Here is a 17,355-nt window from a genome sequence, read left to right on the forward strand (position 1 = left end):
GGCGGCTATGACGTCTATTGCAAACGAAGAATAGTACAAACAAACTTGTGGAATAGTAAAAATAGTGCTCGAGATCTTTTACTTCGTTTGTGATATTACGTGGTTGTCTTGATTTCTGGTGGTCGATAGGGACATTGCGCTAACCATGGAGACGTACACAATGTTTTCAAAGGTGCAAGGAGAGTCTCAGTTCGGCATCGAACCCATTTCCATCTACGGATTTCGGGCAAGACCCCCCATCCCGCTCCCTATACTACCTGCATTAACGTTGTACAAAAGCTATTTTCGTAAACTTGATCACGCTTGAAATGCAAAGATATTTCAATGACATACTCAGTGGCGCTCAGTGGAGAATTTATGATTTTAAAAGGAGGCATCATCACTAATCATCATCACCATTAAGTTCCTTAAATTTGGATTCGCACGCAACCTTGAGAAAACGGTCTATTAATCTTGTTTAGTGTCTTGTACAAATGAGAGAACCTATCACTCAGGTGATACATGACATTTCGTGCAAAGATAATAAATAAGGTGTAAACAATGGAGTACTGTTCCAGGTTTAATTTCAGTATGTATATATGTGAGAATTTTTATTAGCATAGTTCACAGGACCAAATCCACTTGGGCGTAATGTTTTGCCCATTTCAGACCACGTGTCGTTTCCCTTGAGAATAAGATTATTTGAGTTGTATCCATATTCATGCGTATTCTCGTGTTCAACCATTAAACAAAGAAATGATACTCTAGGGAATGACAAGTGACTTGAAATGGGAAAACAGTGGATTAGGTCTATTCAACCTGCAATATGGTCATACGGCTACCCGGCATAATTGGGTATTGTAGTATCGTTTCGATGTACTCTCTTGGTTGCTCTTCTCATTTTCGTATTTCACAACCTACTCGCCCCCCTCCCCTGCGCTATCGTGGTTCTTTGGAAAAGTATAGCTCCGCCAGATCTACCGCTATTCTCACAGTTCTAGTACAGTGCAAGACAACATTCCTGAAATGACCGATAAAATTTTGACTGAGAGTTGCTGAGGTCCTGCGACGTGACAGACGTCCGGAGCGAACAGGCTATGCCAAAATCCGCCATGTGCTTTGATATATTGATTGAAGGAGTTAAATGGTGAGTAATTTCTAGTTGAATCAGTTCTTTAATATTTTAAGAAAAATACAATGCGCTTTACAAGTAATTATGCGTTTTCATAACTGGGCAAACATCAAACATCGTTCAAAATCCATCACGTCAATTGGTTAATGTTTCATGGTCGTAATTGCTGGAAAACTTTGGAATAAAATTGTATTGAGATAAACGACACCTAAGAATTAATTAAAACACATGGTAATCTTATATGGCGACTGTATACATACCCTTCAACTGATAATATATTTGAAGTGAGAAATTCTAAATTTTTGATTTATTTTATCATAATTCCATTCATATAACTGTTGACATGTATATATCTACTTACGGCCCTCGTATATCTGTTATACAACATATTTATAAGTTATATAATTTTATAATTTAAAATTAATATTTTCAATGAATAATAAGCGACACGGAATACTACATCAAGTGAAGAAGTTATATAATAATAATAATAATAATAATAATAATAATAATAATAATAATAATAATAATAATAATAAAAGAAAACGAAAGACAGGCTATATGACCAATTTGAGGTTGACATCGTGGACTTGGATGTTGATTAAGCGCGGGCTTAAGCCAGGGAATGTAATGCGCTTCTTTTATTTTGTGACTTAATTTAGAATCATATAATTATATGAGATTATTTAAAATTATAATCCGAGTTTTAATTATTCGCATTTCCTAAGTTCAAAGAAAGACTGATAACCGTCTATGTGAGGCTAAATTTGGAATTTAAATATATTAAGAAAAGAGTGCGGAAAACATTAAATACTGATTTATTTTGTTATTCGACATCAAAAAGTCATTTTGTATTCCTAGATTCAGGCTTCCAGTTCAATGCACCACTGACATCATTGCCTGTCTCTTTTTGAAATTTGCTGAAAAATTCAGTGATAACTTAAAATCTTGGGGTGCAAGTTACGTCAAAGTCACAATGTTCGGTTCATCCAGCTTCTCTTGTAAGATCAACCAACATGGCGGCTGTTTCATTGTCATTCCGCGAGGTATCCCTGCAAGCTGGCAGAGTCATCTTTTCATTTCTCTCGCTCGGCGGGGGCCATTAAAAGGAGACTCCGCTGTCAGCAGGGTAGTTTACAGAGAGTTTGAGTCCCCAAATTAGATAATTATATATTTTATAACTCCAAATTATTGACTTTCATCAAGAGCAGGCTCTTTTTTTGCTGACTCATTGGAACTACCGATTGCAGGCTCGTCCTCGTGTGAATCCGTAACGACTGGCTTGTATTCTGTCTCGCCGATGTGCTCTCGTTGCCTGGCAAAACCTGTGCTAGCAAATGGATAACCCAGCAGAAGACAAAACAGAATTACAAGCGAGGCCTTGGCGAAGATTTGAAACGTCTTCTGTGGCCCTAGTTTATCGTACAGGTGACCGCTGAGAACTGTTCCTCCACCATTACCAAGACCATAGAAAAGACCTTGTAGTATTCCTGGGGGAAAAACCCGCACACATATTAAAAGATTCTTACTGAGACCAACTAATGAATAGTCTGGCTATCAATAGCTTTTGAAAGCAGATTGAAAATCACTGACAAGACAGTGTTTGTTGCGTCTTCAATGCTGGAAACGTTCCTCCTCCTTCTCATTAACAGTGCAATCAAGACAATTAAGATCTGTTGGCTTTAACCATTATATCACAGGCTGGAACCTTAAGGTGACTGCCTACTTTTGGAAATTGATCTAAGCTTTTCTTAAAACTTCGATTTTCCGAATTGAAATTTAATGCTGATTCCAAATCTGGAAAGAAAAATAGGGTGTCCCGAGCTCGTTTTCGAGATAATCAGCATTTAATGGGAGCCTACGCACGAGCTTTTGGAGTAAAAATTGCGCCACCGGAAGTGATTAGAAAAAAATTTAAGATTCATAAGATAATAGTTATTTGCAGACTATATATTTGCACGAACGAAGGCTAGTCAATCCTTCTACAATAATACATAGATATTTTCGACAAAAAGACAGAGAGATACATTGATTTGTCATATTTTGCAGTTTCGGTGCTCTTAAAAAATCTCATAAAGTCGAACAAAAATCCCTACAAAAATCTATTTTTCACGTGTTCCTGATTTAAACTTTTCCTAAAATGTTGATATAACCTTGATTTTTAGGAGTTTTTTCGAATGAGCTATCAAAAAATATAGAGTCCCGTGCAAAATTTGAGGGTTTTGCCCTGTTGAAGCTCAAAACGCGTATGGTTCTTCAATAAAATCTTGTAGATTTTTCAGCGGTTTTTGAGCACGCGCACATCGTGGGCTCAAATCGAACGTTCAAAAGTAGGCAGCCACCTTAAGTTCCATATTAGGTGAAAGCCCGAAATTTAGAAATTAAGTTTTGAGGAGGGAGGAAAATCGGAGAATCACAGGAGAGAACAAAAGAAAACCTCCACTCAGATACGACACTGGGAATTCAACCCGGGTCTTATTGGTGAGAAGCAACGACGTTAGCAGTGCACACCACCCGTTCTCACCAAACTTGTATGTTCAATCAATAGTTTCTTACCTTGCATAGTTACAACGGCACCTATCGGAGCACCAATAGTACTCATGTAGTCGATACTGTTAGACCAAACCAGACCATAGATCGAACCATCAAGAGCTTCCAGAAGTACAGCCAGCCATGGTGACTCGATCACAGAATACCAGTAGAAACATGCCGAATATGACACCAGACAAATGGCCATCGTGTTTAGATTGCCAAGGATTCTCACGCAGACTCCGCCACAGAAGAAGAAAATCATCTCCCCCAGCTCACGGGCTGCACCAGCTGCTCCCATCACTATCGCAGACCCTCCTTTATCGTCGATATACCAGTTAACGAAATGGAACAATAATCCATAGCAGCATCCAGTGAATATGATCGCGATCATGAAAACGCAATGTTTGGCACAACACAATTCGTTCAGCGCTTTTCTGAATGATGATTTGTGATGCTCTTCGTTTTCTTTAAAAGAAAACCAATACGAACAGATAAAAGCGCAAGACACAAAACCAAAATACACGTAAAATATAACGTCATAATTGGGTTTTAAAAGTCCACAGAGAATAAAACTAGTCTTGAAGATAAGATATCCTACTATAGCAGTAGAGATGGCCCATCCTATCGCTCCCCATAATCTGATCCGTCCATAGTAGCTTCGATCGTCTGCAAGCCTATTGAGAAGAGATGCGTCAGAAAGCGCGTACGTAGGGGATTCTAAGAATTCTGCTATAACGATAATCATGAGAAAGATCCAAAACATATAGGTTATTTCTTCATCGTCTACTTGTGTTATGAAAGATACGGTCTGATTGAGGCTGTGAACATAATGCTTAACCGTAATAACATTTGATATTGTTCTCTTATAATTCATTGTCTCAAAAAGGATGCGGTCTGATCCAAGTTTACTCGAGGGATATTTGGAACGAAAAATCTCATCCCGGTGTCGATTGTTCATAGTTTTATCAACGAATTCCTTTCTTTTCTGCTGTCTAGACATCTGTGATCTCTTGGCCGGTTTCACAGGGTTTTCCACTTGGACGAGTTTGTTCTTCGGGACAAGATTCGGTTTTCCAAGACTCGTCACGAGTGTCCATTCATGATTTTGGCTTTCATGTGGTCTCCATAAATCACTTGTATACACACTTGTTATGTTGTTAGTAGAGTTGGTATAATTCTCGACACACAGCTGTTTGTGAGGAGTGACGAAGAGAAGGATCAAGGCTTTGATCAGCCATGCTAATACACCACACATCAGGACAATCCTCTCTGCTTTGAAGCGCTCTCCAATTGCAGTCCAAAATGGTGCTCCAAATAACTGGATGAGTGGTCGAATGCCAACTATACTACCGGCCTGGAAGCTCGACAAACCATATTGCTTGAAATAGAGAAGTAGGTAAGGATAGAATGAACCAAAGGCGCCATAAAGGAAAAAAGAAAATCCTTTGTAAGCAAACAAATCTCTCTCTACGTTACATTTGAACGAACGCGTCTTTTTTCCAGTGGATTTGTCCATCTTCGATTGCATCAAGAGACCTATTCTTTCTCTGAAACAGTCCACGAAAATCTGTGTCCTTTAGAGTGACGTGTGCAATGTGAATATCAAAAGTCTCTCTGAATATTGCTTCAAAACAATCGCTACGCTTTAGTAGAGAGACCTCAGGGTTCGCAAAATTCGTTTATACTCACAAATAATATACACAAATTATGCCTATACGACAACATTGTGTCATTCCAGATTCGTTTCCCAGGTAATCAGATATATAACGTATAATCACTGTTTCAATGTCTTTGCATAAAGAATCGGCTAAAGAATACTAATATATACTTGAGACAGAAAGGCGTGTTATGAATCTCACTTGGTATTGACATGATTTATCATAATCAGGTCAATATTGTTATAATTATCGAAAACATTTTCTAAAGGCGCCTTTGACCCAGAAGCATATTCGCCCACGAACCAAATCACCGCTTCTCGCCACGTTGGTCGTAGGTTTAAGGACGCTTGAGGACGATTCCATTTCCCATGAATGTTTTTTCCTCAAACGTCGCATGGTGGAATAATATCAACATAGAAGCTCGATGGGGGTCTTCGAAATCACTTGGAAGTGAGATGATATCAAAGTGTGACCTCTTTCTCGTCAAAAATTCATGTTTGCTTGAGGATCCATTAGTCATTTTTTTGTAGAAAAGCTAAATGGATTGCCAAGCATTTCTTGAAACAACCATCTGTAACCGATGATAAAATAATATCATGTGTATTTGGCTATTCATGTACAAACAACTTGTATCCTGTTTTAGCTCGAATTTTTAGCCATCAAGCAACATTCAGTGACTTTTTGGCCTTAACATACTTTGAAGTTTTCATCCGAATACGTTTTTTTTTTTTAATTTATTTTTTATCCAAATATCGTACATTGAAAGCTTTTTCAATTCTTTTTTCAATTTATTATAATAAAAATCATGAATAATGGCGGTCAGATTGATCTTCAAAACCCTACGTCACACATCAAGCCATAAGCGCAGATAGTGCGCACAAACAATGCGAACGTCCTCTCTCTCTCTCTCTCTCTCTCTCTCTCTCTCTCTCTCTCTCTCTCTCTCTCTCTCTCTCTCTCTCTCTCTCTCTCTCTCTCTCTCCGGACTCTCTCAACAAGCATCTGTTTTATACATTGTTAATTTTACTTCAAATTAGTAAATGTACATTTTTCTTTAAACCCAAAATGTGTTCAGGCTTCTTCAGTTGTACAATCAGTCGTATGCACCATTGTTAGACTTCATGAAATAACTGTTATTAATTTTGCGATCTGAGCGTGTTCATAGTATACTTATGAGAGCCCACAGCACACGAACGCAGTTTCTTTTTTGTCATTTGTATCCAAAATAACCGCTACTTTAATTACTATTTTATAGAAGAAGAAAAATGCTTGCTGTGTTGTGTGCAGTTACACAGTACTTGGGGATTGGCAGAACACTCAAGAAGTGTTGAGAAGCCCCGCTACGCGTCGTGCTCTTCCTAACTCTTTTCTCGTGTTCTGCCAACACCCACATGCTTAATAACTGCTCACAGGCACACGCCCGCACGTTTTCTTTTTTGTATACTTCAATATAATACGCCCATTACTTTAATGGGCTTCGAATTTAAACATATCATTCCACAGGTTATCGATTTTGCTTAGTTCATCTAATTGATATGGTCTAGTTTAGATGATTAACAAATTAATCCACCCAACAGGGCAGTACTGCTGCGCGCATCTCATATTATAATAGATAATAATAAATGGGATTTAGCAGTGTTTATTAAACAGAGTTTAATAGCTATTTCATCTCTAAGCACATATTGAGCTCACTTCAGTTTGTAGACTGTTTCTGGGACCGCAAACAATCTGCGCATTGTGGTCTATCTTCGGTAGTGGTACAAACATCTTATGTTCACCATGGGGTGTTGTTTGTACTGGGGCTATAGAACACAATCCATCTTGTTTTTGTTATCGAACTCAGAAGAGGCCTATTTGATACTGGATTTCCATTCCTTTTCCATTTACCGCTGCTTTCATTTAGTCTACAGCTAGTATCAATACCGGAGGACCTTCAGTGCACACAGCTTATGAAAGTCTCATCAAATACTGACTAGCCCAGAGTGTTGTTCGTAAGTGATAACGGCTATTTTAATCTGTTGAATGCTAATTCTCGAACATCAATTTTTTGCAAAATCTAAACCTTTAAGGAAGATGAGGGACCCTGGTTTCTTGGCTACCCAATATTGTGGGGGCAAAACAAGAGAAGCCGGGGAAAAGTCATACGGCTTTTCAAGGAAAAACATTACCATGTTCCTGTTCTTCAACATGACTACCATGAAACTACGTATAAGTCTTTATGTATATGCACCTATTTTTAAAAAGCTCGTTTCGTGAGCCAATTGGCGATAGACCTCTTGCATTGATTTCCCAGAGGAATTGTTCTAGGGGACAAAAAGATAAGCCGTCTTTTCTTATGTAAAAAAGAAAATCCATTGTTTTGTCGCCCAGAACAATTCCTCTCGGGAATGCTAGCGATAGGAAAAAGGTCACTGCCAAGATCCAAGAATATGAAAAAATGGCTTGCGCTTCTTCTTATTTTTTATTTTAATCCTCATTCCAGTCGCCAAATCTACGAAAGCAAACACCAAACAGTGATCCAAGTGAAATCTTGTAGTCTTTGTTTGGTGCAAGTTGTTTTTTTGGTTGGTTGGATCACAGCGGAAATCAAATGCTACCCGCAGTGAGACAAAATGACCTTCAATCACTTTTGCCTAGTCAGTCATATCGGAAATGCCTGCTGATATCACACTGATGTCACGTACTTTATGATCAAAAGTCTACAAAACAATAAAGTTTATCAACATAATATACTCTATATATCGTTTATTATTGCAAATTCTTCTTTTATTTAGTATACCTAAACCCGCTTATAATGGTCAATCTTGCTTGCGAGTTTAGGTTGGCTCTCGCCCGTATATTTTTCAGTCAGTTTTCAACTTATTGTTTCGCAGCAAAATGAATAGTTTTTGATTTATATGTTAAGTGCATGCTACATAGTTTTTGATTTATTCAGAAAAAAGGAAGAATGTGAAATAGCGTTCGACCATAACGGACGAGCTCTAAATGGTCCGTATATGCCTGCAAAATAATCTAGGCGATTAGACTCTAATGGGGAAAAAAATCATTGATTTACAAGATTTTACGCTAAGGCTTATTTGTATTATCAGCATAAAGAAAGAGGAAATCCCAAGAGATTCCAGTAGTTCTAGGGTGAAGGAGCTGTAATAAACAATAGGATATTAGTTAATCTCCGCCGATAACAGTGCTCTAACGCTCAAAACTGAAACTCTAATTAAGAATTTTAGATTTGCATATGTCAAGGATTGTATGGAAAGTCCTGATACGGTTCAGCAGTATAGTCAAACGGTAAATATCTGGAGAGAAATCAGTAAGACAGACTGCACTTAGTCGAAATCTTTCTAATCAGGCTCGGAGTGCATTACTGGCTCAATTTTTAACGCGCGTGTTATTGGGGAAATATGAAGTCTGACAAAAGCAAGCAAGAAGCCGTTGAAAAAGCTAACTTGTTCAAATGTTTGGTAGAGAGAGATTTGTTTGCCTACAAAGGATTTTCTTTTTTTTTCTATGGTGCCTTTGGATCATTCTATCCTTACCTACCTCTTTATTTCAAGCAATATGGTTTGACGAGCTTCCAGGCCGGTAGTATAGTTGGTATTCGACCACTCATCCAGTTATTTGGAGCACCATTTTGGACTGCAATTGGAGAGCGCTTCAAGGCAGAGAGGATTGTCCTGATGTGTGGTGTATTAGCATGGCTGATCAAAGCCTTGATCCTTCTCTTCGTCACTCCTCACAAACAGCTGTGTGTCGAGAATTATACTAATTCTACTAATAACATGACAAGTGTGTATACAAGTGATTTATGGAGGCCACGTGAAAGCCAAAATCATGAATGGACACTCGTGACGAGTCTTGGAAAACCGAATCTTGTCCCGAAGAACAAACTCGTCCAAGTGGAAAACCCTGTGAAACCGGCCAAGAGATCACAGATGTCTAGACAGCAGAAAAGAAAGGAATTCGTTGAAAAAACTATGAACATTCGACACCGGGATGAGATTTTTCGTTCCAAATATCCCTCGAGTAGACTTGGATCAGACCGCATCCTTTTTGAGACAATGAATTATAAGAGAACAATATCTAACGTTATTACGGTTAAGCATTATGTTCACAGCCTCAATCAGACCGTATCTTTCATAACACAAGTAGATGATGAAGAAATAACCTATATGTTTTGGATCTTTCTCATGATTATCGTTATAGCAGAATTCTTAGAATCCCCTACGTACGCGCTTTCTGACGCATCTCTACTCAATAGGCTTGCAGACGATCGAAGCTACTATGGACGGATCAGATTATGGGGAGCGATAGGATGGGCCATCTCTACTGCTATAGTAGGATATCTTATCTTCAAGACTAGTTTTATTCTCTGTGGACTTTTAAAACCCAATTATGACGTTATATTTTACGTGTATTTTGGTTTTGTGTCTTGCGCTTTTATCTGTTCGTATTGGTTTTCTTTTAAAGAAAACGAAGAGCATCACAAATCATCATTCAGAAAAGCGCTGAACGAATTGTGTTGTGCCAATCATTGCATCTTCATGATAGCGATCATATTCACTGGATGCTGCTATGGATTATTGTTCCATTTCGTTAACTGGTATATCGACGATAAAGGAGGGTCTTCTATAGTGATGGGAGCAGCTGGTGCAGCCCGTGAGCTGGGGGAGATGATTTTCTTCTTCTGTGGCGGAGTCTGCGTGAGCTTCCTTGGCAATCTAAACACGATGGCCATTTGTCTGGTGTCATATGCCGCATGTTTCTACTGGTATTCTGTGATCGAGTCACCATGGCTGGCTGTACTTCTGGAAGCTCTTGACGGTTCGATCTATGGTCTGGTTTGGTCTAACAGTATCGACTACATGAGTACTATTGGTGCTCCGATAGGTGCCGTTGTAACTATGCAAGGTAAGACTATCCGTCAAACTGAAAGTCACTCTATATACGGTTAATAATTAAAAAATCTTGTAATGCTTTTTTTCCAGGAATTCTCCAAGCAATTTTCTATGGACTTGGTAATGGAGGAGGAACAATCCTTAGCGGGCACCTGTACCATACTGTAGGATCACAGAAAACGTTCCAGTTCTTTGCCTTCGCCTCGCTTGTACTTCTCCTTATCCTATTAATTTTTTACCCAATAGCTGACGGTTGTGTTGCTAGAAAAAAACGTAAAGACTCCCAATACGAACCGGTTGCTATGGATTAGGCTTATGACGAGGAAGAGCTTATGATATCCAGTAAAAACGAACAGTAAGGAAAACTTTGATAAAAATGCATTAATCATTGACTTTTATTAATTTCACAAAATTGTCCTGCACAACATATTATATATCCTGAAATAATATGGTTAAGGGAACCATTGCCCCTCAAGCTAAAGAAAGATAGGTCCCGCGATTAGAAATGCATATGGAGAAGGATGATTGAATAGACCTATCCCGAATCAGTCGCTTGACTGGTCACGAAACAATGGTTTCAAGTCGAGGTTGAACTTGATGAATAAAAGAATCAAGTTCAATCTCGACTTCAAGCCATTGTTTCGTGGTCAGTCAAGCGAATTCGGGATAGGTCTACTGGAGCAAGAGGTATCTTGTTGCCAGGGAGGATCTAGAGTGCTTGAGTCGCACAGATAGCGAGCTGTTGACCTAAGAAGAAAGACTGTAAATGCCTTGTTGTTTAGTAGTTTGTAATTTAATGTAATATGATAAGCTAAATATATCGTCCAGAAGGAGAAGAGTATTACTCCTAGGTTATTCATGTAATACATGTTACAGAAACTGGAAATAACACTACAATGTGATGGGTCCCAGTACAGTATTCAGGCCGAATTTCGATAAATCTCTTTAGCTTCGGCGTCGGTATTGTTTTGCCCAGTCAGACTACGTGCCATTCCCTAGAGTATCATTTCATGAGACAGACACATGACTATGGATACGACTCAAACACAGAATCTTATTTTCAATAGAATGACACATGGTCAGTTCATAAAATATGGGAAAACATCATATGAAATGGAAGGCGGGGTTCCTGGTCCATTAAGATGTTGTGTTCTCCTTCAGAACACGTCACATATAATAATTTTAATTTTCCGTATCCTTTATTCATCGAATATTTGCTATTCGACACTAATGACTCGATAAAAACTATACGGAACCCTTGCAGCAAATCTCTTACCTCAGTTGGGAATGAATCGATGGAAAAAAGTCAGGAAAACCTTTATTTTTCTATACTAGAAAGCAAAGTTTTTTTGTTTGATCACACAGAAGGGATTTAGTTCAGGAGTTCTTCTACAGGTACAGACGCTGCCTGGAACCCATGAGGCCATTTCTCTCTGATTCCAGCCGTTTTCTACTTGTATACTTCTATGTTATTGTTTATAAATATAGATTATAAGGTTATAATAAAGCATTAAAAAATTATATTAAGACGATATCATCCAAGACTCATTAGCTAAGGTTATCTAGGGGCTTTTCTCAATGTTAGGTGCACTGTTCCATTAATCTTGACAGGACTGTTAGCACCGATTGCTAAGTATACCGTGACATGCAAATGAAAGATACAGTCGAGTGAACTGAAAGTTTCTTCCAGGCTACAACTGGTCTCATCTTTGAATATTGGACCTATTTTATAACAAAGCTTAAGGCGACACTCAAAGATACCGGCTACTCTGCTGTTTACACACATTTCATAATATCTAACAAGCAAATAATAGACTATCTAGTTTTTTTGTGTTTGACTTCCTTTCTTCAGAAAACTACCAACTCAGACCAATTCAACGTTTGTCTGACGGGAGCCAAAATCCGTCCTGATATTTGACTCGTCACATAGTCGCGTAATTTTGAAGGGTGTCAGTAATTAAGGCTACCCTTTTGTTTATGCATTACTACCAACTCAGACCATTGAACATTTTTATTTTGACGGGAGCCAATTTTGGCTCATTCTAGTCGCGTAATTTTGAAAAAAAGTTATTGTCAGTAATTGACGTCCGCATATTACTTTGCCATTCAATGAAATATGGGACTTTTTGAAAGGTTTTTGGTACTACTACAGTATATGATGTACTCCAGAGGTAGAGACATATAGTGCAGCTCATTGGATCCCTTGCATTGATTTCCTAGAGGAATTGTTCTGAGGGACAAAGCAATAGGCCGTGTCTTAATTTCTTGTGCCAGAACGATTCCTCTCGGGACTCGGTGAAAGGGGGTCTAGACTTCAGTTCGAGTTCTCTTTGCTCCGCCTTAGTCTCGGTTGTGCGTTATAATACTTAGCTATTTAACCAAAACCCGTGGAATTTGTATTAACTTTTATTATATGACCGTGAATCTTAGAGACTGGACACTAGCAAATCGAGCAATCTTATTGGATAGATCGCATCGCGGACTGGTCTAGATTCTCCGGTATTAACCGGTCCGATCGCATATTAATCTTACGGCAAAAACATTTTGTCCTTTTCAATGAAAAGTGGTCATATAATAAAACTCTTATCAACCGAGCTTGGTCGGTCTGTACGGGATAATCTTGACCTCGGTCGGGTACAGACCTCGGTCAAGATTATCCCGTACAGACCTCCCGCTCGGTTAATAAGATCTAACATTCATGATTGTTGGGTACGGGACGTACATTCCCCTACTATACAATGGGCCTTAATAAAAGAAAACAACACATTTCTACTAATATTCGAGGCTAAGACTGAGGGAACTCGAAATGGGAGTATTTTAGAAGACAAACGGCTGTGGAATACCGAGCCTTCATTATATTGTCATATATATACAAATTGAGCTGCAATTTTGGAATTGCTACAGTGAAGGGGTCCATTTCTTATACGTGTAGAGTAATATGGTGACATAATATATGTATATACTGACGTTTCGGACGTTAGTCCTTCGTTGGAGAAAAATAGCCTTCAGTGAAGGGCAAGCACTTTCCTTAATGCCTAATTCATCTAATATTCATGTTTATTTATTTTATTCAGTCAGGTGGTAAAATTCCATTCGTGGAAATGACATTGATAGCCAGTTAAATCTATATTGGTTGTGCAATCATTGTCTGTATCCTATAAAAGACATTGATCAGTGCGCACACCTTTCTTAACTTCGTTAAACACGATGCATTGTGGTCTGGCTTTGGTATAAACAACACCATATGAGGCAATATGAATGAAAGATGCTTGTACCAAAGCTAGACCATAATGCACCTTCTTTTTTATTTCAGGAAAGGCATATGATTGCGATAAAAGATATCGATGCTATCGATCAGTAAGGATTATTCAGTTTAGTTTTTGTCCGTTCGTGTCTTCTTTTGTCCCTCGGTAATTCATATCCTCTCAGAAGAGTTTCAGTATCTTTACTCTCTACTGCTGGCAAGTAAGTATATTTGGTTTGTGGGTATTCATTAGCTGTTCCACTGGTCCATTTCCACTGTATTGTGCTGAACAGAACACAAACCAAGAATGTAAAAGCTGCAGTCATGCGGAAGGTAGAGACGGCACCGATATGATGGATGAGGTAACCTCCTGTGATGGTACCGGACCCTGTTCCTAGGCCCCAGTAGATGCCTTGCAGGATCCCTGTCAAGAAACAAAACACCCTGATGAATACATGGTTGTTAAGATCATGAGGTATGTTTTAAAATATCAAGTCCCCATTCTAAATGAAATTAGGATGACCCTGCGGGTTTTAGGGACAATCCTTGGTGCCCCCCCCCCCCCCCCCCCCCCCCCAAAGGACACCTCAGACTTAACTAGCTTTTAATTGGGCATTAGTGGTCGTAGTGGTTAACTTTTTTTTTGTGGTTTCTGGTCGTTTTCCGGAGAGGAAAGGAGTCCATATGCAAGATGCTCTCCGGGGCCTATTACAGTGAAATTTTTATCTTGGAGGGTACGTGACCTCTGTGTTGTTTTAGCCACGGTTTCTTTGTTTTCATTTCCTTAGGAATAATTAAAAATCATTTAATAGGCATAAGGGTGGGATTCTGATTCACCTCAAGGCTTACCTTGTAAAGTTGTCACAGACTCAGCAGGGACAGCACCAGCAAGATAAGACGTACAAGCTGACCATGCCATTGCATACGTAATCCCGTCCAGAATCTCAACAGGTATTGCCCACCAAGGGTTATGAAGAATAGATAATGTAAGTAATATAACAGTATACGATATGAACACCATGATCATCACGCGAATCTGACCAATAGCTTTGATAATTGAACCAGCGAAATAGAATGTAATTGTATCTGCAAATGCGCGTGAGACTACAGCCAGGCCCATTAGGGACTTAGTGGCTCCAAGATCATCTAAGAACCAGGTTAAAAAGTTATGACACATACTGAAGTCTATTCCCATAACACAAGCAGCTAGAAGGCACGATCCATAGTGCAGGTTGCATAAAGATGACAAAACACTGGCGCTACTAGACTGTACGTCGCTATAATGGAAGTCAAACGAGGTGGTAACGAAAAGAGTCAGGAACATCAGGATACCGAAAAAACAGAAACAAATCGTGTAATCCGTATACTGTTCACCACAAACAACATGCCCCGAACGCTCCAGCAAAAGACCGGCTATAAACGAACACACTCCGAAGCCTATCGAGCCCCACAATCGCTGTTTTCCGTAAAATCGTCGGTTTTCTCCGAGTATTTCGAGAAGTGAAGCGTCAGTTAATGTAAAAGACGGCGACTCTAAAAATTCTCCTACTACCACTATGATGAGCAAAATTGTAAAAATCCGACTCATTTCTAGTTTGTTCGAATTTAGGACATTTATAAACTTTATTTTAAATTGGCTGATTGGAGATTCTGAAGTTGGAGGCGCCAACTCTCGTAGGATTCCCATACCAGAGCCAGATGTAACTTCTTCCTGCACATTATCGTCTTGTAATACCGTTGTCTTGTTACTATGGCTGTATTGTAAGATATGATCGGGCAAAACGTTATGATGAATAACATCCTTATTGGTATTTCCCATCTTTTCTTGATGGAGATTGTCCAAGTCTTTTAAGTCATCCTTTTGGTTAAGCATCAAATGAGCCAAGCTAGTAAAATCGTGTTTTGTGTGGAGAGAAGAGGAACCCTCTGCTGAACCTTCAGCAGGGACCTCTGAAGAGATATACTTTTGGCTCAACTTGATTAAGTTTCTGAATGCATTGGAAAGTTGTGAAGTATTTCTTTGGTCTTCTGAATTAGTTGGAATTGTTGCATTTTTGTGTGAAAACATCGCTATAGTTTGATGAAGAAGACTTTTGCTTGAATTTTCAGCCATGCTACTTAAAAAGTTTACACTTTTTGCGATTTGTATTTTAAGTTTCTGTGCAGCATCTTTGACGTTTTCTGTGTAACTGGTGGTCAATGTTTCTCCATCGTGACTTCCAGACGCTTCCACTTCTGCACTTCCACTCTCAACCTCTTTGTTTCCAGATTCCATGTGAGTAGGAACGTTCTGTTCCTTGGTAGAATGGGAGTTATCAAAATCTCCCTGGGAAAATTGAACTACAATTCCTCTTACTTTGTGCCTTGTCTTACGAGGAGACGAAAGGAGCATAGCATCTTCTTGATGAAGATTTTTTTCTTTCTGGCTCGTAGAATCGTGCTGGTTATTAATCTCTGTCAAATTGGCACCTGTTTTTTTGCCACTTTTGCTGTCCCCTTGACTGACATTCGCAACTAAAAAACCTGGAATTTTCCTCGTTTTACTTTGGAAGTCTGTTGCAATCGCCTTTTTCGTAAAAGCTAAAAGTCTTGGTAGTGTTCTTTGAGTTTTGGAATGATAACCATTGTAATTTTCAAAACGTGATGTTGACTTTTTATCTGTGATGGTAGAATTATTATTGACTTGTGACACAGCGTCTCCTGTTGCGTTCTTGTTTTGGTCGATGTGATTATTTTGTGGATTTTGATTCCTATTGCCAAACCCTCCAACATTCCCTTCTTTACTCCTTTTCAGTTTCTTTTGATCATTTTTCCAGTCAGGTTGAATATCGATTGGATCAGATGGTTTTTTATCAACACGAAAAATATTTTTGTCATTTGAAAAGTTTGGTGGTGATGAGGAAGCCAAGTCTGAGGTTGCCTTGGTGTCTGTTTGTCCTGTTTTCGTGGAAACCACGTTTGGATGATTTGGCTTCGATATATCTTTAATTTCCAGTACGTTCTGAAAAGATGCAAGATGAAGCTCTGTTTTTAACGCATCTTGTGAAGACACTTGCTTCATAATTGAAGCTGCAGCGAGGTCTGCACTCCGCTGTTCCAACACATTCTCTTGTTCTTCTTCAGGAAACGAACGTCGGAAGAACCCTGTCTTAATCTTTGTATAATTTACGAATCTTGATGTGGTTTCATTCTCTGCTCGCACTTCGCAGATCCCATCAGTGGGCTCAACGAAAGCCATAGCTAAAGTCATCACAAGCCAAGCTAATATTGACATAACCAGAATAGCTTTGCGTTTCTTGTATTTGTCAGCCATGATGGCCCAAAATGGGGCGCTTGCAAGCTGAACGATAGGTCTCAAGCCTATCAGCAATCCCACATGACTTGCAGGTAGTCCAATTTGTCGAAAATAAACTGGCAAATAAGGAAACAACGAGCCAAATCCACTCAGAAAAAAGAAATAGAAGGCCTTGAACGGCAGAAGATCTTTGTTGATTGCTTGAAACGTCTGAGATTTGTCCTTTTTAAGAGGCTTTAAACTTCGACAACCCATCTTCATCCAATTTTGTGCATTACTCGATGTGAAAAGATTATCGTGAAAGTGTCTTATGTATCGGAAGATTTACTTTGGCTTAGTTCGTGGTCGTGTTTTGGTCCCAAAAGATCCAAGTGGTTTAACATAGACAGGGTCATGTTGTCACCTTTACAAGTAACTTACCGGTGACCGATGAATAATTCATTATGAAAACAAATGACTTGGAACAGATCAAAAAACAAGAGATCAAAACGAGATTGGTCAGGTTTAGTAAGCACCAGTGCAAAACCTCTTCCTATTGGCTCATTTCGTCAGCTGATACAGTCTTGCGTTATTATAATTGGTGTTCATGAAACAAACAAAATAGCAGTCTAAAATGTATT

The 17,355-nt window shown here is 38.9% G+C and overlaps 3 protein-coding genes across 3 annotated transcripts; 1 reads left to right on the top strand and 2 right to left on the bottom strand.

Annotated features, from left to right (window-relative positions):
* Positions 1-1,457: 1,457 nt before the first annotated feature.
* On the bottom strand, positions 1,458-5,431 carry LOC116301803 (major facilitator superfamily domain-containing protein 6-like). Its single transcript, XM_031710920.2, has 2 exons — positions 3,668-5,431; positions 1,458-2,601 (listed from the first exon to the last, which is right to left on the bottom strand). The coding sequence occupies exons 1-2, from the start codon at positions 5,169-5,171 to the stop codon at positions 2,300-2,302; spliced, it is 1,806 nt and encodes a 601-aa protein (XP_031566780.1). The 5' UTR covers positions 5,172-5,431; the 3' UTR covers positions 1,458-2,299.
* Positions 5,432-8,336: 2,905 nt separating this feature from the next.
* On the top strand, positions 8,337-11,717 carry LOC116301804 (major facilitator superfamily domain-containing protein 6). The gene is made up of 2 exons (XM_031710921.2): positions 8,337-10,209; positions 10,287-11,717. The coding sequence occupies exons 1-2, from the start codon at positions 8,703-8,705 to the stop codon at positions 10,505-10,507; spliced, it is 1,728 nt and encodes a 575-aa protein (XP_031566781.2). The 5' UTR covers positions 8,337-8,702; the 3' UTR covers positions 10,508-11,717.
* A 1,518-nt stretch (positions 11,718-13,235) lies between these two features.
* LOC116301798 (uncharacterized) lies at positions 13,236-17,094 on the bottom strand. Its single transcript, XM_031710916.2, has 2 exons — positions 14,290-17,094; positions 13,236-13,864 (listed from the first exon to the last, which is right to left on the bottom strand). Exons 1-2 carry the CDS (start codon positions 16,994-16,996, stop codon positions 13,551-13,553), a joined length of 3,021 nt encoding a protein of 1,006 aa, XP_031566776.1. The 5' UTR covers positions 16,997-17,094; the 3' UTR covers positions 13,236-13,550.
* Positions 17,095-17,355: the final 261 nt, after the last annotated feature.

Source organism: Actinia tenebrosa, unplaced genomic scaffold, assembly GCF_029948245.1.
Source record: "Actinia tenebrosa isolate PJP-AT-01 unplaced genomic scaffold, QUT_ActTen_1.0 PGA_scaffold4__44_contigs__length_22323623, whole genome shotgun sequence".
Lineage (NCBI taxonomy): Eukaryota > Metazoa > Cnidaria > Anthozoa > Actiniaria > Actiniidae > Actinia > Actinia tenebrosa.

Coding starts and splice junctions, on each gene's coding strand:
- LOC116301804 (XM_031710921.2), top strand. CDS start 8,703: ATGAAGTCTGACAAAAGCAAGCAAGAAGCCGTTGAAAAAGCTAACTTG. Junction 10,210..10,286: donor TGCCGTTGTAACTATGCAAG/GTAAGACTATCC, acceptor CTTTTTTTCCAG/GAATTCTCCAAGCAATTTTC.
- LOC116301803 (XM_031710920.2), bottom strand. CDS start 5,171: ATGCAATCGAAGATGGACAAATCCACTGGAAAAAAGACGCGTTCGTTC. Junction 2,602..3,667: donor TGCCGTTGTAACTATGCAAG/GTAAGAAACTAT, acceptor TTTTTCCCCCAG/GAATACTACAAGGTCTTTTC.
- LOC116301798 (XM_031710916.2), bottom strand. CDS start 16,996: ATGAAGATGGGTTGTCGAAGTTTAAAGCCTCTTAAAAAGGACAAATCT. Junction 13,865..14,289: donor GTCTGTGACAACTTTACAAG/GTAAGCCTTGAG, acceptor GTTTCTTGACAG/GGATCCTGCAAGGCATCTAC.